The 21,748-nt window shown below is 40.2% G+C and overlaps 1 protein-coding gene across 1 annotated transcript in view; it reads right to left on the reverse strand.

Moving 5' to 3' along the window:
* spg11 (SPG11 vesicle trafficking associated, spatacsin) overlaps nt 1-21,748 on the reverse strand; it is a 123,415-nt gene that overhangs the window by 56,774 nt on the left and 44,893 nt on the right. The window contains exons 16-20 of the mRNA XM_067971294.1: nt 20,587-20,790; nt 9,130-9,236; nt 7,310-7,455; nt 5,652-5,816; nt 174-240 (exon numbers count right to left, since the gene is read on the reverse strand). Coding sequence (XP_067827395.1) covers nt 174-240; nt 5,652-5,816; nt 7,310-7,455; nt 9,130-9,236; nt 20,587-20,790 — 689 coding nt within the window. The remainder of the gene's footprint in view (nt 1-173; nt 241-5,651; nt 5,817-7,309; nt 7,456-9,129; nt 9,237-20,586; nt 20,791-21,748) is intronic.

Raw genomic sequence — 21,748 nt, forward strand, 5'->3', positions numbered from 1 at the left:
AAAGGACAGAGCCAAATTAATAACAGTGGAAATTAATGACCTTAACAGTTCACACCACGTATGAGAAATTAATATAAAAGCACCCTAATAGCCCTCCCATGCTCCCACATTTCCTTGCCTCCTAGTTCTGTCCATTGCTCTAGTTATATTCATTTAATCTGAAAGGGACTTACCACAAGTGGACAGCAAGTTGGCAGACTGCCAGCCAAAGAGGCGTGATGGATCAAAGGGGTGTAATGACTGCAAAGGGGGAAAAAAAACCATGAGCAAAGTCTGCTGAAAAAAAGGTCTGTGCATACTGAAGGAATGAGTGCAGGTAACTTGCTGCGAGGAGAGGACTGCTAATTCCCTGGTACAAGGATAAGCTTTTTACTATTTCTCAGTAAACACATAATATATAAACAATTTAAAAGTTCTTCATTCTTGTTCCATTGAAAGTGAAAACAAACTGAACTGGGCCTTTATTCTGCCTTTTACACTATACAATGTTTCTCATCCTGAACTCAAAAATCTTTATTAAGCAGTCAAATGGGTCATCAAACCAATCTGAAGATTCACCATCAATTAAACCTGTATTTGTTCAAATGCTTAAGTAAAAAGCTGCAGTCAACATTATATTACATCTTAAATCAGTCAGTCAGTCATAATTGCAGTGGTTCAGGAAGGAAGAAAAGGGGGGAGAAAAGAACGGATAACATTCTTGATGACAAGGATCAATCACCTGGAGATGTATAATCACAAAAATGGAAATTTTTAAAGCATTTTTCACCAACCAAAACAATTTATATATCACAAGCTTTTGCCCATTACTGGATTTTCACAATTAAATCCCTTCTATGTATAGACAAAACAACCTTATTTTGTCAATGCATTGCCTCTTCAGGTCTCCCTGGAAAAGATGGACATTCAGATGACCTTTTGCCCAAGACTCCCCCCCTCCTGTCTAACTTATAGAGTATGGTACTGCACATCTTCCCATTGAAGGCTTAGATTACATGCCTGGACTTATATCTTCTGAGGGAGGAGAATAACTGTGAAAGTTCAGGGCCTGTTGGAAGCAATGTTTCTATGGGACAAATAGCCTTTCTTTGTTGTTCTTATGAATGTCCCAACAGATTAATGGTCTGATAATCACAGCTCAAAAAGAAATCAGAGTTTCCTTGGGCCAGCCATTTAAAAAAAAATTAAGTTCTCAGCTCAGTTAATTCAATGGTGCAATAAAACCTATTATGGCAGTAGAGCTATCCCAGATACAAACCCTAGTAAATTTCATCCCCAAAATCTAATTACAACCGTACATGTTTATACGTTTTTCCTCTTAGTTTTTATACCATGTGCCTTTTTTTCTACTTCAAAGTCCCACCATTTACTTTGAAGATGGGAGCAACATCAAAAAAATTTGACCTCTAATTTAAGAAAAATGACTCTTAAAAACAAATCAAAGCTCTAGAGCTCTGAAGATTGACATGGTTGTGTCACAGTTGCAACTAGATCAACCTTCCACAATATTTTTCAGCATCAAATAGAAGAGTGCTTTTACTGGACAAGATAACCCACACTATCCTTTAGTTAATTTACCTATCGTTAAGATAATTTTATCAAAACTGAAGTCTTTTGATGGCTTCATACTTAATCGGAGACAAAAAAAAGTACTGAAAGAGGCTATTACATAATTTCAGCCTGGAGCATTTTGAAAGTGTACAATCTTAATTCCAAGGGTCTACACTTGACTCGTTAACCCAGCGTGCTCTTTACAAATGCTAGCTAACCAATATATTTCCAGCATTTTCAATGTTTAATTCAGATTTCCAGTTTTTATTTTTACTTCATTTTAACTCCCCCTCCTCTAAGCTTTTGTAGGCTCAGCATTTCACATCAGATAGTTACCAGAGGCCCTCAAGCAAAAACCATCCGTGCCTCCATTAAAGCAGCAGGATCTGCATCCAGGACGTGATTTGAAACTGACAGCACTCTCTTGAAACACAGCGCTGGCCAAATAATACGTAATAAACTAGCTGGTTTAAAAAAAAAATTTTTTTGATTTGATTCTTTTTCTACTCAGCTATGACTAAATGGAGTGTTAATAGATTTCAAAGAAATTGTCTTTTATTATAAAGATTCAAAGGTGAAACAGATTTAAATTGTATTTTTGTCCCATTACTTAAATCGGACAGGTTATGCGGCATTGGGAAACAGCTTGGGAGGAGGAAGAGTTGAAATAATGATGTGTCAGCTGTATCTCCTCAACTCCTGATTGATGTTAACACCACGTGTTCAAACAAAACCATTGAACGAAACCTCAACATAAAACCTAAAAGTTAATCAAATAGTTTGATTTAAAAAAACAGGGATACTGATGGCAACCTTTGCTTCAATGAAAGGAATACCAGAGAAAATTGTGAATTTCAAACCAGCAATAAGCACACACTGCACTTTTACGTGAATCTTATTATATTAACACACCTATTTGTAAATGAACCATAAATATATGTGTGGGATGAAGAATGATAAATAGCTATTTCATGGTCAGCAATCTTTATTGCACGCACAAATGTTCCTTTATTGTACATTGATGTTAATATTAGTCTACTTTAACCTAAAGCCTGTACTTTTTATTTTAATACAGTTGCATCCCCTGGCTAAGACTGGCATTTCAAATACATTACAACCTCCAGACCATAATATTAAGAGCCTTGGAAAATGATCCTGCCCTTTACCATGCCCTGCACATACTGTGCAATATGATAAAAGCAGCAATATTAATCATCCAGTTAACCTCGAGCTAGTCAATTTAAAGTCTCAACAGTTTCATACCTTCTCAGACGTAATTTGCTTTTTAAAGAAAAAAAATCACCTGGGTGAGATGCACAATTACATTAGAATTTGATTTCTGAAAAGAAAAACTTTGAACTTTTAAAATATTTTCTCGTAGCACATACACAAATCTTTGAAGGTGGCAGGACAAGTTGAAAAGGCTGTTAAAAAAGCATATGGGATCCTGGGCTTTATTAATGGAGGCATAGAGTACAAAAGCAATTAAGTTAGCTAAATCTTTATAAAACACTGGTTAGGCCTCAGCTGGAGTGCTGTGTTCAATTCTGGGCACCACACTTTAGGAAGGATGTGAAGGCCTTAGAGAGGGTGCAGAAGAGATTTACTAGAATGGGACCAGGGATGAGGGACTTCAGTTATGTGGAGACTGGAGAAGCTGGGATTGTTCTCCTTAGAACAGAAAAGATTGAGGGGAGATTTAATAGGTGTTCAAAATCATGAACGGTTTTGATGGAGTAAATAAGGAGAAACTGTTTCCAGTGGCAGGAGGGTCGGTAACCAGAGGACACAGATTAAAGGTGAGCGGCAAAAGAGCCAGAGGCGACATGAGGAAACATTTTTTTAACGCAGCGAGCTGTGATGATCTGGAATGCCCTGCTTGAAAGGGTGGTGGAAGCAGATTCAATAGTAACTTTCAACAGGGAATTAGATAAATACTTGAAGGGGAAAAATTTACAGGGCTATGGGGAAGAGCAGGGGGAACGGGACTAATAGGATAGCTCTTTCAAAGAGCAGGCACAGGCACGATGGGCCAAATGACATCCTCCTGTGCTGTACCTACTATGACACTGATAGTTCTAATCTGGTAGTACAGAAGATTAAAAAGGGGACAATTACCATGAGCTTAATAGAAAGAACAAATGAACAAACAAACTTGCATTTATATAGCACCTTACACAACCTCAGGATGTCCCAAAATACTTCACAGTCAATTAAGTACTTTTGAAGTGTGGTCACTGTTGTAATTTAAGAAAATGTGGCAGCCAATTTGCACACAACAAAGCCCCATAAAAAGCAATGAGAGAAACAATAAATAACCAGGTAATCTGTTTTTGGCAGTGTCGCTTTTTCTCTGAATAATGCCGTGGGATTGTTTCCATCCACCTGAGGGAGCAGACGGGGCCTCGGTTTAACGTCACAGCCGAAAGACAGCACCTTAGACGGTGCAGCATTCCCTTAGTACTGCATTGAAGTGTTAGCCTAGATATATGCTAAAGTCGCTGGTGTGGGGCTTGGACCCACGACCTTCTGACTCAGAGATAAGAGTGCTACCCATTGAGACACATCTGACACCTAAATGCCTGCAAAACGATATTCTAAACTATACCTAATACACACATCAAGTGTAAATGAATTACATAGTAGTATGAAAATCTAAACAAAATATTTCCACAGTTCAGAGATAGGTTTTGGTGGATATTTTGAAGTATTAGTTCAATGGTTGTGGTTGTTGGAGGCCAATCATCTCAGCCCCAGAACACCACTGCAGGAGTTCCTCAGGGCAACGTCCTAGGCCCAACTAAATTCAACTACTTCATCAATGACATTCTCTACATCATAAGGTCATTATCATAAGATTTTAATCTGAATTAATGTTTTCCCCCCCATTTTTATGTTGTACAGCACTGGATTTGAATAAAATATGAAACATGATGAACCTCAGATCAATCTTCAGGAGAGGAGAAATCCAGTAACATTTTTATTTGGCTTTATTGTTGTAATGAAATGATACATAGTTCAAGGGCTAAAAGCCTTCCATTAAGTCACTCAAATGCCCATTCTTCATCTGAGTCTGAACAATGAGTGTTGAGACTATTGTTGGTGGGGGGAGGGGGTGAGTGCAACACAGCTGCTATCAATATTGCCCTCACAAGACACCCACACGTGTGTACTTTCCAGCGAGTGTCACTGGACAGATATTAAGAGCCGGAACCCTCGAGTTTTCCCCGCTCTATCTCGGGACACTACAGCCAATTGCAGTGCCCAAATGCTGCCCAGCTACACAGTTTCTTAGGAAATAGGCAAGCCCAGAAATGGTCTTCCATTGAATCAGGTTGCCCTATTACAGCTGCTATCTCCCTTTAACACTGATACCACAGCAAGTGCTTGCAACTGAACTAGAGAGACTTGGTGTCCTGATATCTAATTGAATTGAACTTTTTTTTTTAAAAAAGCAAAGTATTAATAAATTAGATTTATTAAATTTGCACAGCATTTTTGTTAGAGACTGTACAATTATTTACAATTACCAAATGACATCAGTTGTCTTGAATTTGAATAAGGGAGTGAATGACGAACAGCCATCAAGCCTCTACCAACATATAATCTGCTCATTACACAAAATACCATGGGCTACAGTGTTCTTTCATTTTAATTTCAACAGAATCTACCAATCAAGCTATGAAATTTTGTTCCAAAAAGTTATTAACTCTTTCGATCAACCGCAGTTCCCGTTAGCCGCAATTCATAGATTAAATTTCATGGTTTTTTTTTTAAACTTCAGGTTACAGTACTGTGTTATGTCATCCGGGGTCGAAGGAAAAGGCGGGACAGGTTGGGCCCCTGGGGAATACTCCACCTGGTAAGTTCATTCAATGTGTGGATATAATGGCATATTCAAGAGGCTGGCACGTATGCAGGAAGAATGGGGGGAAAAAGGAGAAAAATAGGTCACGACGGTAAGCAAGGAACTCTGAACATGACCTTCACAGCAGTGACACAATCCCCCAACACATACACACATTAAAACACTATCTTTCAAAACACTCTTAGAAAGCAGAAGAGACCCAATCCATCAATAAAAGATGCACCGTAGATACCTGTAAAAGATGATAGAGAGAGATGTCCGGTGGTGGAATGCCATGTGGAGTGTGCTGTGGAAAGAGAGCAGCCCGTAGCTTGGGATAAGGAGCTAGTGCCATTTTCAACAGTTGAGGGTCTACTTTCCAAAGAGAATCACCAGTATCTTCCCTTTTCTGCATCACCTAAAAAAAACATATATAAAGAAAGACTTGTATTTATATAGCACCTTTCACAACCGCAGGACGTCCCAAAGCGTTAGACAGCCAATGAAGTGCTGTTGAAGTGTAGTCACTGTTGTAATGTATATCATTAGCCTTTAAAATACACACTACAGATAAAAGTGAATTAAAGAGAGCTTGGGCCAGTTAGAAGTGGGCGAATAATTTAGATAGTTGACACTTGCAGGACAGGTTTCTAGTCAGCTGGTATCAGCTCAACATATTAATCTCTCACACTGTGAAAGTGGGAATGAATGGATAGGTGGCCAAGACTGTCTTGTTTTTTTAGGAAGACTTTGATCACCACACTGGTGCTCCTTTCAGGAAGTTGCCACAGAATCTTTTGCATTGTTTACTGGATGGGCCAGGGTCAATGGGCCTGATGGTCTTTCCTTGCTTTTCATTTTGTATGAACCGAAGATTTCACCATAATTAGTTTTTATGAAATCAAAGCCTCACATTTCTGATTGAATTCTGCTATATTATTTATAACAAATCAGAATAGTGAGTATTCCTTGGCTAAGCTGGGGAGGGGAATGGGGGGAAATCACCAGAGTGCAAATGGTACCCTAGGGGTTGGGAGGTAAAACTGCAGACTAACTGTCCCAAGCACAATTGACTTAAGAGTGGCATTCAGAAGCTGGGGACACATTGCCCACCTGTCAGATGGAAAAAAGGTAGAAAGACCAAAAGAAGGGAGAAGGAAAAAAATTGCAATTGTGACGGTCCATTACTTTGATAAGAGTTATGAGCAGAGACTAGGGAAACTGGGCTTAATTTCAATAAAACAAAAAAGGAGAGAAGTTCCGAACGAGGTATTCAAAATTAGAAGATTTTGATCAGATAGATCAGGAAAAACGATTTCCATTAATCAGTGAGTCGGTAACTTGAGAACATAAATTTAAGATAATCACCAAAAGAATGAAGGGCAAAGTTAGAAGATGTTTTTATTTTTTTGCAGAGGGTTGTCAGATGGAATCCACCATCAGAAACAGTACTCAAACAAAAAATCCATATTAGATTTTAAAAGGAACGTGGGTATACTTTTGAAAAAGAACATTTAAAAGGCATGAGGAATGGGAGCAAGTGGATATCGCGTTCCGAGAGCTCAGCTGAATGGCCTCACTCTGTGCCATACAATTCTATGATTCTAGAGGTTTCCAATGTTGTTTAATTGGAAAGGAGTGAGTGATGTGGTACAAAGCAGAGTATTTCAAATTCTACGAACATAATTTCAGATCCGATGTGAATCGTGTCACAACTCATCATATTACCAAGATTTTCTACAATGTACACTCCAGGAAAGTAGAAGTGATCTTAATTACAATTTCAATAATAAGAACAGAAAGACCTGTAACTGCAAGAAACTTGGGAACTTCCATTCCAACCTCAATCGCTGGGATAAAAAAAAAGCACGACTCAGGATTTAAAAAAGGTACAACTGCATTTCAACTCACCTGATCAATTCCCCCAGGAGCAAACATAATGGTGGATAATGCCATCAGAGTGTGTCCCTCTAGCAGCATGCTGCTGACACTGGCTTGGTTACTGGGAATCAGCAGTTGGGCATTGGCCAAACTTGCTTGGAATGTCACCGATGTATCTAGAATGACAATCAATGTACCTGCAAGTGAAATATGAACCATCCCCTCCTCAAGAGTGGGTGAAGCACGAAATATCATGTAACATGCAATATCGAATTAGCCAGGCTCGGAAGTGAGACTGAACACCATAACGCAAAGGTTCAGTTACAAAGCAAGCACTGCAAGTCGGTTAGTGATGATATAATTTACCAGCATTCTATTCTACCTGCAGGACTGTTACCAGATGCTCAATAATTAACTTCAGTATTCAGGCTGGGTCAGTGAGGAATACCAATTCAAATGGTACAATTGCAATTAATGCCCATATTTAATGCCCATAATTGTGTTGCAATTAAAGAAAAATTAAGAACACATTTTTTCCATTTGAAATCAATTACTTTTACCTTGTCACTAGTTCATGTGCACAAACCTTACTCAAAGAATGTCAGGTTTAAAATTCCAGAACAAAACCCATCTCATTGCACCTAAGGAGCCTTTACAATGATTGCTGTGCTACCAGCAGGCCTTGCATGTTGGAAATAAAGTTTGAGATAATGAGAGTTTTCTTTTTAATTAAAAGAAATTACAAACTACAGACTCGCGTTTACTAGGCGATGATCAGAAACGGTTCAAACTAACAGATGGATGGATGGATGGAAGGAAGGGAGGCAGGTTTGAATTTCAAATCTAGACGTCTTGTATGGTCATAGACGATACCTACCTCAATGGATTCCATCGTTAATAGGAAGCAAAAAGACAACTGGTCTACACATTAATCTGCAAGGCAGTACCACAAATCTACCTATTTCGTATTAAAAATAGGTGAATGGTCTCAGGGATCTTCTGACATCTCTGTATAAGGTGCAGAAACAAAACAACTGTTTTACTTTGAATACTGAAGAGCAACCTCTTCCATTATTTCAGGGGGAAAAGAAAAATCAATCAGGGAAGGAACTCTAAAGCAAGGTTTTTGTTTTTACTACCTAATTGAAAAAATAATTAACAGCTTCCAAATCTTCAACACTGAGCATTGAATTTCTTTGTCAGTTGAGAGCACCTGAACAAACTTACATAAAATTTACAACATAGAAACAGGCCATTCAGCCCAAATGGTCTGTGCCGGTGTTTATGCTCCACACGAGCCTCTTCCCACCCTACTTCGTCTAACCCTATCAGTATATCCTTCTATTCCTTTCTCCCTCATGTACTTATCTAGCTTTCCCTTAAATGCATCTATAACTTCTCACCATCACTGCATAGCAGTCAGATGTCTACTTAACGGACAGTAATTGCACAGGTTGCAATTGTAAATTGGAAACCTGATTACATGCAGCATTCATGGAAACTGTATCCAGCCACCTGACATCGCAGCAAGTTAATGCACCAACGTGCTACATCGCTGAGCTGCACTACTATACTCTGCTTAATTATGCTACTCTTACTGACGAGCAGCCTCTGGCCACCAATAACTGGGGAAAGTCTGTATAGGCCAGCCAGTAAGACCTGCATCACTCGTTTGTACAGACAGGCTGAGCCACTTAAAAAGGATGGCAGCCTGTGTCTCCGACAGCACCGTTTAAACAGCTGCCAGTGGAATTCACCTCTTTAGGTGGGATATTGGTACCTCCAACAGCAACGTCGTTGCCAAAGGAAGTAAACAGTGCATTAAATTGTTTAAACCCTTAAAAGAATACCTGCTAGATTGTCAGCAACTTCTCTTATTCTCATTAGAAATTCAAACCAAGGATGAGCCACATGGAGAGCTCCATCATCCAAGAGAGGGCAGTTGGAGGGAGTCAACCTGTTCATAAGCCAAGAACAAAATCTTCAGAGAACATGAAATATAAAAGATATATTTGAAAGCCTGTCAATTTCCAACATTTCAGCAGTATGACAATAAGCCAATAAATACAGTATCTTAAACATCCATCATTACTTCACAACAACAAGTTACATTCACTTATTTCAGGAAAGAAGTGTTGAATCTTAATTTTAAAACCCCTTTGAGTATGGGGAAGCAACTTCTATATCAATTTAAATTTTACCCAGTACAGCTTGCAACATCCTTTTACCAGCAGTACGGTTAACTTATTTGGTTTGTAATTTTCTATTGGTGCTGATAAATTCACCATCAGGGAACAGGATAGTTGCAGGGGTTCAGGTGAGGCAGAGAATGCGAAAGAGTTGAACACACACATGCACGCACTTGAAATGACATGGTCGATAAGCCACCTTTGGTCAGTGACAGATTATCCGCACTGATGCTAACTTAGGTCCCCGACACGCATTCGGTCAGCAATTCCAATTCAGCTTCCACCAGTCATTAGGACTTTTATAGCATTTTTTAAAAAAACGCACCAATATCGCACAGCTAAGCACTACATTAATTACAATTCTTAATGATTATTTGATTAAAAGATGAAACACTTCTCTATACTCATTTGACTTATCCCCTAGATTTATGGTATGTAGTAAAGATTTATTTTTTGAGTCTGAATCAATTAGATTCAACTCCTTTTCCCCTTAGTGGGTTTATTTTAATGGCTATTCTCCATATCTTTGTGTACTGGAGCTTTTTTTCCGGTCAGGATGTGGGAATTTTGTGATCCACTTATCAGTTTGTGTCTGTTGTCCCACTGTTCAGATGCGAGAAACTTTGTTTTTTCAGTACTTACTGACCTAAATGGTACCAGTATTGCACAAGCATTCAGCTGCCGTTATCTTGAAAAGTAAATCACAAAATCCCCACATAATAACCAAAAAAAGCTATGAACCCATTACATGATTCATTTATTTGTGCTCAAAACATTCACTCTGCTCTCCAGCACACAGGGAAGCCTAGACGCAAGCTTCCATTATTATATACAATGACCTCAAGAGGCCACATAAGGAGCTGCATGTGTCCTTCACCATCTATTTTACATCTTGCCATTCATCATTGCATTGTTTTGCAGATAAGGTTATTCAAAACAGAAGAGACTGAATGAGCATTTTCAATCTGCTATCTAGGAAAGGGAAGCAGGTCCTTTGCAGATGCAAAGATCTACGATCATAAACCAAATTTTCAAAGATCTCCGATATCAACAAGGGTTCTAATATTTTTCTGCAGGATTTGGGATTATCATTTCTGAACTGGAACCCACTCCTGGTGCAAGCTCTCAAAAACAAGCACTTGGAAGCTTTTCAATGGTAAAGGCAAAAGCATCAACAGATTAAGCCCTGGGCTTTCAGATATTTAAAAACACAGGTTTTGGTTAGCGGTAGTAAAGAATTATAGAACCTTGCAGCACAGAAGGAGGCCATTCAGCCCATCGCACCTGTGCTGGCTCTTTGAAAGAGCTATCCAATTAGTCCTACGCCCCCGCTCTTTCCCCATAGCCATGCAAATTTCTCCTTTTCAAGTATTTACCAATTCCCTTTTGAAAGTTACTGCCGAATCTGCTCGTACCACCCTTTCAGGCAGTGCATTCCAGATCATAACTTGTTGCATAAAGAAATTTCTCCCCTGGATTTTTTGCCAATTATCTTAAACCTGTGTCCTCTGGTTACCGACCCTCCTGCCTGTGGAAACAGTTTCTCCCTCTCTACTCTATCAAAACCCTTCATAATTTTGAACACTTCCATTAAATCTCCCCTTAACCTTCTTTGCTCTGTCCACATAACTGAAGTCCTCCATCCCTGGTATCATTCCAGTAAATTGCTGCAATCCTTCCTAAAGTGTGGTGTCCAGAATTGGCCTAACCAGTGATTTGTAAAATGTTTACTATAACTTCCTTACTTCATTTCTTAGTTTAATGGATTTAAACAAAAAGAACTTAAGCAAATCTTGGTTGTCAACTGTGAAGATATTCCTTTTCATAGGGTAAGATTGAGGGACCACGGACCTAAGAGCTGGCACCGCAATAATCCTCTGTCAGCAATTTTTGATTAATTAGATCAAATTCGCCAGCAGACTAAGTGGGACATTATGTCATGAGATAAATGACCACGTAATTCTGTCTCTCTCTCTCAACATGGTTACGTACCACATGTAAAAGCAACAAAAGATGTAAAGAGAAATAAGGAACTCCTACTCAGTCCCACACGTCTAGAGTCTCAATTGCAAAACAGCTTAGGGGTGGGGAGGGAGAGGGAGAGGCAGGAAAGGAGAGCAAGACAGTATAAATTCAACAAAACGTTGGTGTGTTCTTTATCTAACTAATACGGTGCAATTTAAAATGCATTACACAAAATTATCCACATGGGGGAGATATGTTACAATAAATAATATCTTAAAAGCAAATCAGCACCATGGCAAGTGTGGGGGGATTTCAGCAGAAATGTCCTTTTAAAAAAAAGTCTCAACTACTGATTCAAACAAACATAGTAAAGTGTTAAAACTGCAAATTCTTTAAATACACAAGAAAGCCAAAGATAGTTTAAACACAGAGTGGGCCGATCAATATCTGAAACAGGTGGATACCCTTTGTCAGTATGTAACTTGTACGAGTTTACACCCAAAATTTTAACCCATCTTTTCTCCTTTCAGATGCTGACAAACTTACTGTGTATTTCCATCATAGTATTCTGGGATTATTTTGAAGGGAGTGGGTGGTGGGGGAGGAAATTTCACCTTTCTTTTGCTGCCCAGGAAGCATACTGGAGAAATTAATGGGACTAAAACCCGACAAATCCCCAGGACCTGATAGCCTACATCCTAGGGATCTAAAGAGGAAGCTGCAAAGATAGTGGATGCATTGGTTGTGATCTTCCAAAATTCCCTAGATTCTAGAATGTAACACTACTATTCAAGCAAGGAGGGAGAAAATAGGCCAGTTAGCCTGACATCAGTAGTCACGAAAATGCTGGAATCTACTATTAAGGACACGGTAACAGAGAAAATCATAATATGATTAGGCAGAGTCAACATGGTTTTATGAAAGGGAAATAGTGTTTGACAAATTAATTAGAGTTTTTTGAGGATGTAACCAGCAGGGTAGATAAAGGGGAATGTAGTATATTTGGATTTTCAAAAGGCATTTGATAAAGTGCCACGCAAAAGGTTGTTACACAAGATAGGGGCTCAATGGGCTGGGAGTAATATATTGGCGTGGATTGAGGATTGATTAACGGACAGAAAATAGAGAGTAGGAATAAACGGGTCATTTTCAGGTTGGCAGCCTGTAACCAGGTGCCACAAGGATCAGTGCTTGGGCCTCAGCTATTTACAATCTATATTAATGACTTAGATGAAGGGACTGAGTCTAATGTATCCAAGTTTGCTGATGATACAAAGTTAGGTGGGAAAGTAAGCTGTGAGGAGGATACAAAGAGTCTGCAAAGGGATATAGACAGGTTAAGCGAGTGGGCAAGAAGGTGGCAGATGGAGTATAATGTGGAGAAATGTGAGGTTATTGACTTTGGTAGGAAGAACAGAAAAACAGAATATTTTTTAAAATGGTGTGAAACTATTAAATGTTGGTGTTGAGAGAGATTTGGGTGTCCTTGTACACAAAACACAAAGTTAACATGCAGGTACAGCAAGCAATTAGGAAGGTAAATGGTATATTGGCCTTTATTGCAAGGGGGTTGGGGTACAAGAGTAAGGAAGTCTTGCTGCAGTTGTACAGGGCTTTGGTGAGACTACACCTGGAGTACTGTATACAGTTGTGGTCTCCTTACCTGGAAGCAGGATATACTTGCCTTAGAGGCGGTGCAATGAAGATTCACTAGATTCCTGGGATGAGAGGGTTGTCCTTTGAGGAGCGATTGAGTAGAATGGGCCTATACACTCTGGAGTCATTTAGAAAGGCACGGGCTAATCAAGGACAGTCAGCACGAATTTGTTAAGGGAAGATCATGTCTGACTAACTTGATTGAATTTTTTGAGGATGCAATAAGGAGGGTCGACCAGAGTAGCACGTTTGACGTAGTGTACGTGGATTTTAGCAAGGCTTTTGACAAGGTCCCACATGGCAGACTGGTCAAAAAAGTAAAAGCCCATGGAATCAAAGGGAAAGTGGCAAGTTGGATCCAAATTTGGCTCAGTGGCAGGAAGCAAAGGGTAATGGTTGACGGGTGTTTTTGCGACAGGAAGGCTGTTTCCAGTGGGGTCCCTTGCTTTTTGTGGTATATATGAAGTGATTTGGACTTGAATGTGGGGGGCTTGATCAAGAAGTTTGCAGATGATACAAAAATTGGCCGTCCGGTTGATAGTGAGGAGGAAAGCTGTGGACTGCAGGAAGATATCAATGGACAGGTCAGGTGGGCAGAAAAGTGGCAAATGGAATTCAATCCAGAGAAGTGTGAGGTAATGCATGTGGGGAGGGCAAACAAGGCAAGGGAGTACACAATAAATGGGAGGATACTGAGAGGTGTAGAGGAACAAAGGGACCTTGGAGTGCATGTCCACAGATCCTTGAAGGTAGCAGGACAGGTAGATAAGGTGGTTAAAAAGGCATACGGGATACTTTCCTTTATTAGACAGGGCATAGAATATAAGAGCAGGAAGGTTATGCTAGAACTGTATAAAACATGGGCTAGGCCACAGCTTGAGTACTGTGTTCAGTTCAGGTCACCACATTACAGGAAAGATGTGATTGCACTAGAGAGGGTACAGAGGAGATTTACGAGGATGTTGCCAGGGCTGGAGAATTTTAGTTATGTGAAAAGATTGGATAGGCTGGGGTTGTTTTCTTTGGAACAAAAGGAGGCTGAGGGGAGAAGCAATTGAGGTACATAAAATTATGACGGGACTAGAGAGTGTGGATAGGGAGAACCTATTTCCCTTAGCAGAGGGGTCAGTGTCCAGGGGGCATAGATTTAAAGCAATTGGTAGAAAGAGTGGAGGGGAGTGGAGGAGAATTTTTTTCACCCAGAGGGTGGGGAGGATCTGGAACTCACTGCCCGAAAGGTAGAGGCAGAAACCCTCAACTCATTTAAAAGTACTTGGATGTGCACTTGAAGTGCCGTAACCTACAAGGCTACGGACCAAGTACGGGAAAGTGGGATTAAGCTGGATACCTCTTTCTCGGCTGGCATGAATACGATCGGCCGAATGGCCTCCTTCTGTGCCATAGCTTTCTATAATTCCATCTCATTGAAACATGCAAGTTTCTGAGAGGGCTTGACGGGATAGATGCTGAGTGGCCGTTTCCCCTGGCTGGAGAGTCTAGAACTAGGGGGCATAGTCTCAGGATAAGGAGTGGGCCATTTAGGATAGAGATGAGGAGAAATTTCTTCACTCAGAGGGTTGTAAATCTTTGGAATTCTCTACCCATGAGGGCAGTGGATGCTTAGTCTTGAATATATTTAACTACTGAGATCGATATATTTTTGGAATCTAAGAGAATCAAGGGATATGGGGATCGGGCTGGAAAGTGGAGTTGAGGTTGAAGATCAGCCATGATCCGATTGAACGGCGAAGCAGGCTCAAGGGGCCTCCTGCTCCTATTTCTTATGTTAAAAGTAAACAAGTCCTCCAAGTCTTCAAGAATAAAAATTTACTTGTGAAAAATGCTCTCATTACTTTTCAGGTAATGATCACCAAAGTATCACAGCCCTGTTATTTTGACCAAACTGAAGGCCCCACACATTTCCTGCCTCGAATTAATTAAATTTAACAAATTATATACTTGCAAACCTGGTTTCTGGAATAATGTGTAGTTTAATGGGCAACCTCATTATCAGCTATTAAAAAAAAGGAACATTATCTTAGACTCTCCACTTACTGAAAACAATCTCCCATTGAGAAAATACATCTCTCATCTACCTCTAATGTAGCTAAGGTTTGCTGTTTGAGGGTTTTAAAAGTTAATTAAAATGCTAAAAATAAGCCTCTTTGTGCTCATGTTGGATGGCATCCAAGCTGCCACAAAATAGATTACAGATACAGAATATTAAAAGTGCTTTTCAACATTGTCATTATCTATTGCGGTTATGAAGTGAAACAGAACAGGAGTCAGACCATTATTAGCTCTACCACTGAGGTACTCCACTGGTATACATTAACAGGCTGTGCCACGGAGGCATGATTCTCCAGGGAAAGTCTCCATTCGCATAAAGACGTTTAAGAGGGGCATCCGAGTGGAGAGACAGAGGCAGACACAGCTCAGGCTACTCTTGTTCAACTCCTACTGGCCAGACCAAGAGAGCGTCATTAGTAAGGTCCTGGCAATCTGTCTTTCTTCTTTGCCGGGAATGGCTCATGTTTTATTTTTGGGATGTGGGCGAAGCTGGAAAAGCCACATTTTAACCCATCCCTAGCAGAGTAACATGTAGGCCAAACAAAGTAGAGGTGGCAGTTTGCCTTCCTTGAAGGACATTAGTGAACCAGTTGATCTTTTGTGACAATCTAGCAGCTTGCATGGTCATTTTATCAGATTTATTGAATTCATTTCACAACTTGCCATGGTGGGGTTTGAAATCTCAACTTCTGGATTCCTAGTCCAGCATCATAACCATGATACTACCACATCCACTACGGTGCCTCATGGCGCAGGGAAGAAGAAGAAAATCAAGAATGGTAAACTAAACCCTCAGGTGTATGAATTGGTTGCATCATGTTACTGTATAAAGATCAAAAGGTCTATGCTTCTTTCAGGTTGTCCAAGTTTTGTATTTGGGGATAATCATTGCTGATACTTAATGATGTTTTACTGCAAATAGCTCCACTGAAGCCACTTGTTTTTCCAATAAGTATGCAGGAGTTACTCTTATGCTGCAGCCACCTAAACTGTCTTTTATAACAATACTCCTCTGCTCACACAGAGGAAGAGAAAGAGGAACTTAATATGCACTGTGCACATCATAACTAACTGTCGGGAGTGAGATCAAAAAGAGTGAGTCACATCGCAGACCTATTTAAAATCACAGCTTGATGCGCTTATTTTTTTAAAAAAAAGTGAGTCACATCATAGGTCACATTTTTAAACTCCAAGTAGTGAGACTTGACAGGCCTGTGCCCATTACAGTGCTCATGATAGAGGCAGTTATCCAAAGCTAACAAAAATAGAATGACACTGCTCAGAAAATAAATACATTGTGAAAGTCAGTAAAATCTCAACCTCATCCAGAACTTTAGTTAATTTGTGTAATACATAGAGGGAAGTCACAGTAATATGAAGGAAAACATAACTAAAACTACTGATGAGCACATATCACAAGATGAGTCAAGCAACTTTAAAAAGGGTTACTTCTGAAATAAAAGTTTGAAAACAAATGAGATTTTTTTTTAAAAAGCAATCTCGATCCAGCAACCCTCTGCCACTATTTATTCATCCATCTCTTTTTCTCCATCTTCTTGTAAGAAAGCACAGGACAGAGACTGGGAGCCCACATCTCAACAGTCTGTGGTACAATATTTCAAGCTGTTCTTCCACCCCCCTCGGTGGGGGGGGGGGAAAGAGAAAGTGGAAGCAGTAACTGCAAAACAATAGTTGCGTTATGAATTCAACTCATAAGTAAACCCCCCCTGTTCATGTGGTTTAACCCTCACCAACCTACCCAGTCAAAACCCACACTGAAACCACCCTCAATTGTAACAGCATACAGCTCTTGTACTTCTGGTACTCACAAGAATTCATTTCAATCAAATTCTAAGCTGGCTTGGGGATTTATGAAATGTTCAGTTCAAATGCAGCCCTACTTACTTAAAAGAAAAGGTACAGTATGAGAACGTTCTTTGTTCCTCTTTTAGTTCTCCCATGTATAGTTTAATTTTTAAAAAGTCTATCTAATGAAGAACTTCATGGGGCTGTCATTAAACTAGTGCTGTTTTAATTTGGATCCAGGGAGACCAGCACCCAAGAGCCAGCTGTCAGCATTTATACTGGTAAAACTGGCTCCTGATTTCAGACACTATTTTTTGTGGGTCTATGAATCGCAGGATAAGGAGCTGGATTTTGCATTGTAAGTACTGGCAGCCAGCTCATGGGTGCAGGTATCCCGGAACCTGAATTAAAAGAAAGAACGTACATTTATGAAGCAGCTTTCACATCCTCTGGATTTTCCAAAGCAATGTACAGCCAATGAAGTATTTTGATTTGTTGTCACTGTTGTAAGAGGCAAATGTGGCAGCATGCATGCATACTGCAATGCAGCACCTGTGGAAAGAAGCTTGAATTGGAGCAATTTGCTAGATTCCCAAAGAAACAGAAATGGGTTAAGGAATGCCCAGCAGCTGTGGATCAGCATCGAAAAACAAAAAAACAAATCGAACCTTGTTCCGAGCGTGCAGGTGTTTGTGGTCTGGATCAACTTAGCAAATATTAGGATTTCTATCAGGTTTATAAACAGTTGGGCCTCCCTGGGGCGCGAGGAGAAGCAGTCAAGTTCAGCAGATTTTCTAACAAGTAGGTTTAAACACAACCTGCCACCACAGGACATAAAGAGATAGACTTCGCGGTTCTGTCTTACATCCAGCAGGTTTTACCCAGGTCTTCCCGACCACTAGTCTTGGGTGAATCCTGGGAAGTTTACTTTTGGGTTGCAGCTCAGGACCCATGCACCGGGAACTGGAATCACTACTCAGATCTTGCACAATATTAAAGCAGCTTTAATTACAAGTTTCCACATGGATTGCCAGAACTGGGCTCAAAGCTCACTGTAACTTGACTGGTACAAACTTGGGTGCCCAGCTTTGCTTTGTCCTCTATTTGCCAGTGCTGTGATGATTATGAAACTGGTCCAAAAGAAATTCAAAGCTATGGGGTGAATACAGACACTGATATCTAGAGTTTAGTGGTGATAGCTGTTGCTGTGATGGTCTCAGTAGCCAAAAACCGCTGCTGCTGATCTGGCTAGAACTGGGCAGAGGCCTTTAACCAAAACTCTTAACTTCAGTGCCTACATTAACCCCCTGGCTATTAATACTCACCATCAGGAACAAGTTATAAACTGATCTATCACAAGGCCTGCCGACAAGCCAATTTAAAGTAGCCACAGATCCACCCCGTAGCAGCTTGCTCCATGGATTACCCACTGGCTTGAAACCAGCAAAGTGTGGGCAGGAGGTAACGATCAAAGAAATGAAACAAAAAAAACCTTCTAGTTCTGGCTGTCATATGCACAAACTTATTTTATATTTATACAGTGTCAGCCGTGGCTCAGTGGGTAGCACTCCCGCCTCGTAGTCAGAAGGTTGTGGGTTCAAATCCCGACTTGAGCACATAATCCGGGCTGACACTGAGGGAGTGCTGCACTGTTGGAGGTGCCATCTTTCGGATGAGATGTTAAACCAAGGCCCCGACTGCTCTCTCAAGTGGATGTAAAATATCACATGGCAGGAGCAGGGGAGTTCTCCCCTGTGTCCTGACCAATATTTATCCCTCAACAGACACCTAAAAACAGATCAAGTCATTATCACATTGTTATTTGTGGGATCTTGCTGTGCACACATTGGCTGCTGCTTTTCCTACATTACAAACGCTGACTACACTTCAAAAAGTACTTAGTTGGCTGTAAAGTGCTTTGGGACGTCCCGAGGTCATGAAAGGTCATGGACGGCTTTGATCTCAGTCTTCTCGCCCTCTCAAAATCTCCAGTTTTGTAAAGCCTGAGCTTGGCATTCTCCAATCACTACTTCACTGATCACTTCATCTTTTCTCCTGTACTTTTCATCCTTGATGGTGTCCTGCACTTTGGGCTGGGGGCACCTGCAACTGGAAGCAGCTGCACCAGAATGGATGTCCCACAGAACTGACCCTGGAGGTTGCTGGGATTATTAAAGAGTCCAAAGAATCCATAGAGTTAAGACCGAGAACTACAGGCATACACCAGGACAAAGAATCAACGCAGACAAAGACAATGAGACGTATATGGAGAAAGGATGTTTTTGGTTATTTACTATAAAAGGAGAAACACGTCCCAAGAGTGAGCTGCATATAAAGGCAAGCTTACAAAATACAAATATTTCACTGTTCGAATTTATATAGTCAACATTCTTCTTCTTCACTTCTCAACTGTAAATCAAACTTCCAGCTGTTTAAAATGCTGAATATAAAGCATTCTTCATATAATTAATTACCAATGCTTCTTGTATAAAATACATGTTGAAATAGAACATAAATCCACAGATGGTTTCCAAAACCCCAGAACTGCATAAACAGACATCAACACAATTACTATCAGATTTGAAAAAGCTTTCTTTTATATAATGTTCTTTCAATTGGCAGAGAAAGAAAGTTCATTATTCAGAACATATTAATAACAGATTATTCACTGTAAATACTTCATCTGCCTGGAAACAGTTTGCTAAACCGATTATTTGGTCGGCAAGTACTGCTTTTATCTACTTAATAAATTGGGGCTGTCATTTATTTCTGGAACAGCGCATCATGGCACGCAGGCACTGTTTCAGTAGACATCTTCGCGACAGAATTGCATTCTTACACAATGTCAAGTTTCTGACTCTCTCTGCCCCAATATATTCCAGTCCTTTTCTGAAGGTATTTACCCTTGCTGGAGTGTAGTTCCACATCCTTTGGTATCTCACCCAAGTGGTCATTCTTCATCGTTGAGCCTAGATGTAAACGTCAGCTGGCTATTCAACCATAGAGAGCATCACAGCTGAGCTTGATCCTGTCTTTGTCACCTCGAGACTCGACTATTCCAATGCTCTCCTGGCCGGCCTCCCACCTTCCACCCTCCGTAAACTTGAGCTCATCCAAAGCTCTGCTGCCCGTATCCTAACGCACACCAAGTCCTGTTCACTCATTATCTCTGTGGTCGCTGCCCTACATTGGAAATTTAAAAAAACAGAAAACGCTGGAGATACTCAGCAGGTCAGGCAGCATCTGTGGGGGAGAGAAGCAGAGTTAACTTTTCAGATCAATGACCTGTCATCAGAACTGGAAGATGAAAGGTCATCAACCTGAAACGTTATCTGTTTCTCACTCAACAGATGCTGCCTGACCTGTTTCTAGCATTTTCTGTTTCTATTTCATTTTAAGTAAGTTCTTTCAGAATGCTTCAAGTCTTCCTAAACAGCAGTGATTGCACTCCAATGTAATTTATTATGTGAGACAAGGTTTGGAATATTTGAGGGGTGGAACATAGAAACTCAACAATCAAGCCATCATTTCATTGTACTATTCTTTTCAGATTTGAGTCCTCATTAAAAAAAAATTTCAAGGTAGTCATACCAATCCTGATTGGCATAAAATTGCACTTACCCATAATAATCCAAATATGCATACAAGAGATAGCGCAGGTCATGCTCAAGGCAGTACAGAATAAAACAGCTGTGAAAGTCACGCCCTTCAGTGGACTGGTACACTGGAACTGGGTGAGGTTCTTGCATCACTCCCCCTGTGCAGCTAATCCTTCCGAGGAGCTGTTTGAAGTCTGCTAGCTCTGATGGGATGAATACACCTTTTCTGTTAAGACAAATGTAAAAATAAAACCAAATTGCCAAGTGGTTGCTATAACATTTCCACAACTCAGCCTATTTCTAGTCCAGATGTGCAGAAAAAAAATCACAGCTGCACTGTTAGGAGACTGGTAGCTGCAGAGTTTTACTATCAGGAATCACATTCTGCCCACCAGGGTACAGCCTCATCCCTTTTGGGGATGTTTATTGTTGTGAAAGCACAGGTGGGAGAGTCTGCTTTCTTATACTGATTAAAAAAACTCTGCCATAGTTTATAAAGTGTCACGGTTCAACAGAGCTAGCTTCACACTGCACTGAGCTTATATGGCGCACAAGGCAGACACAAGAAAGCCTCCTGGAGGGGCTATCACAATGGAGCACTGTGAACAGTTCTAGTCTCCATATTACAAAAAGGATATAGAAGCACTGGAGAAGGTGCAAAGATTTACTAGGATGATACCAGAACTGAGAGGTTATACCTATCAGGAAAGATTGAACAGGCTGGTCTCCAAACTGGGTTCTGGAGATGGCTCTATTTTATATCTTTTTTCAAAAAATGGTTCACAAACATCACCTGAACTTCTTAATTACATTACAAATATATAAAATATCCAATCAAGAAACATCTTAATGATGATTAGGAACTGACTGAAGGAAGCAGAGTTGATTACAGCCAGAGCAACAGCAGGAAAGTTGGCACTTAGTGTTTTGAAAACATTAACTGTGGCATGCAATTCATACTAGTATAGCACAAACATTTTTCAATTTGATACTGAAATAATTAGTCTTGTAAACTGAATATAGGAAAATAGTTCTGACGAAAGGCCTTCGACCTGAAACTTCAACTCTGTTTCTTTCTCCACAGATGCTGCTTCACTTGCTGAGCTTTTCCAGCATTTTCTGGTTTTATTTCAGATTTCCAATATCTACAGTATTTTGCTTTTGAAAGGATAATAGAAGGCTGG

This window comes from Heptranchias perlo, chromosome 34 (genome assembly GCF_035084215.1).
Source record: "Heptranchias perlo isolate sHepPer1 chromosome 34, sHepPer1.hap1, whole genome shotgun sequence".
Lineage (NCBI taxonomy): Eukaryota > Metazoa > Chordata > Chondrichthyes > Hexanchiformes > Hexanchidae > Heptranchias > Heptranchias perlo.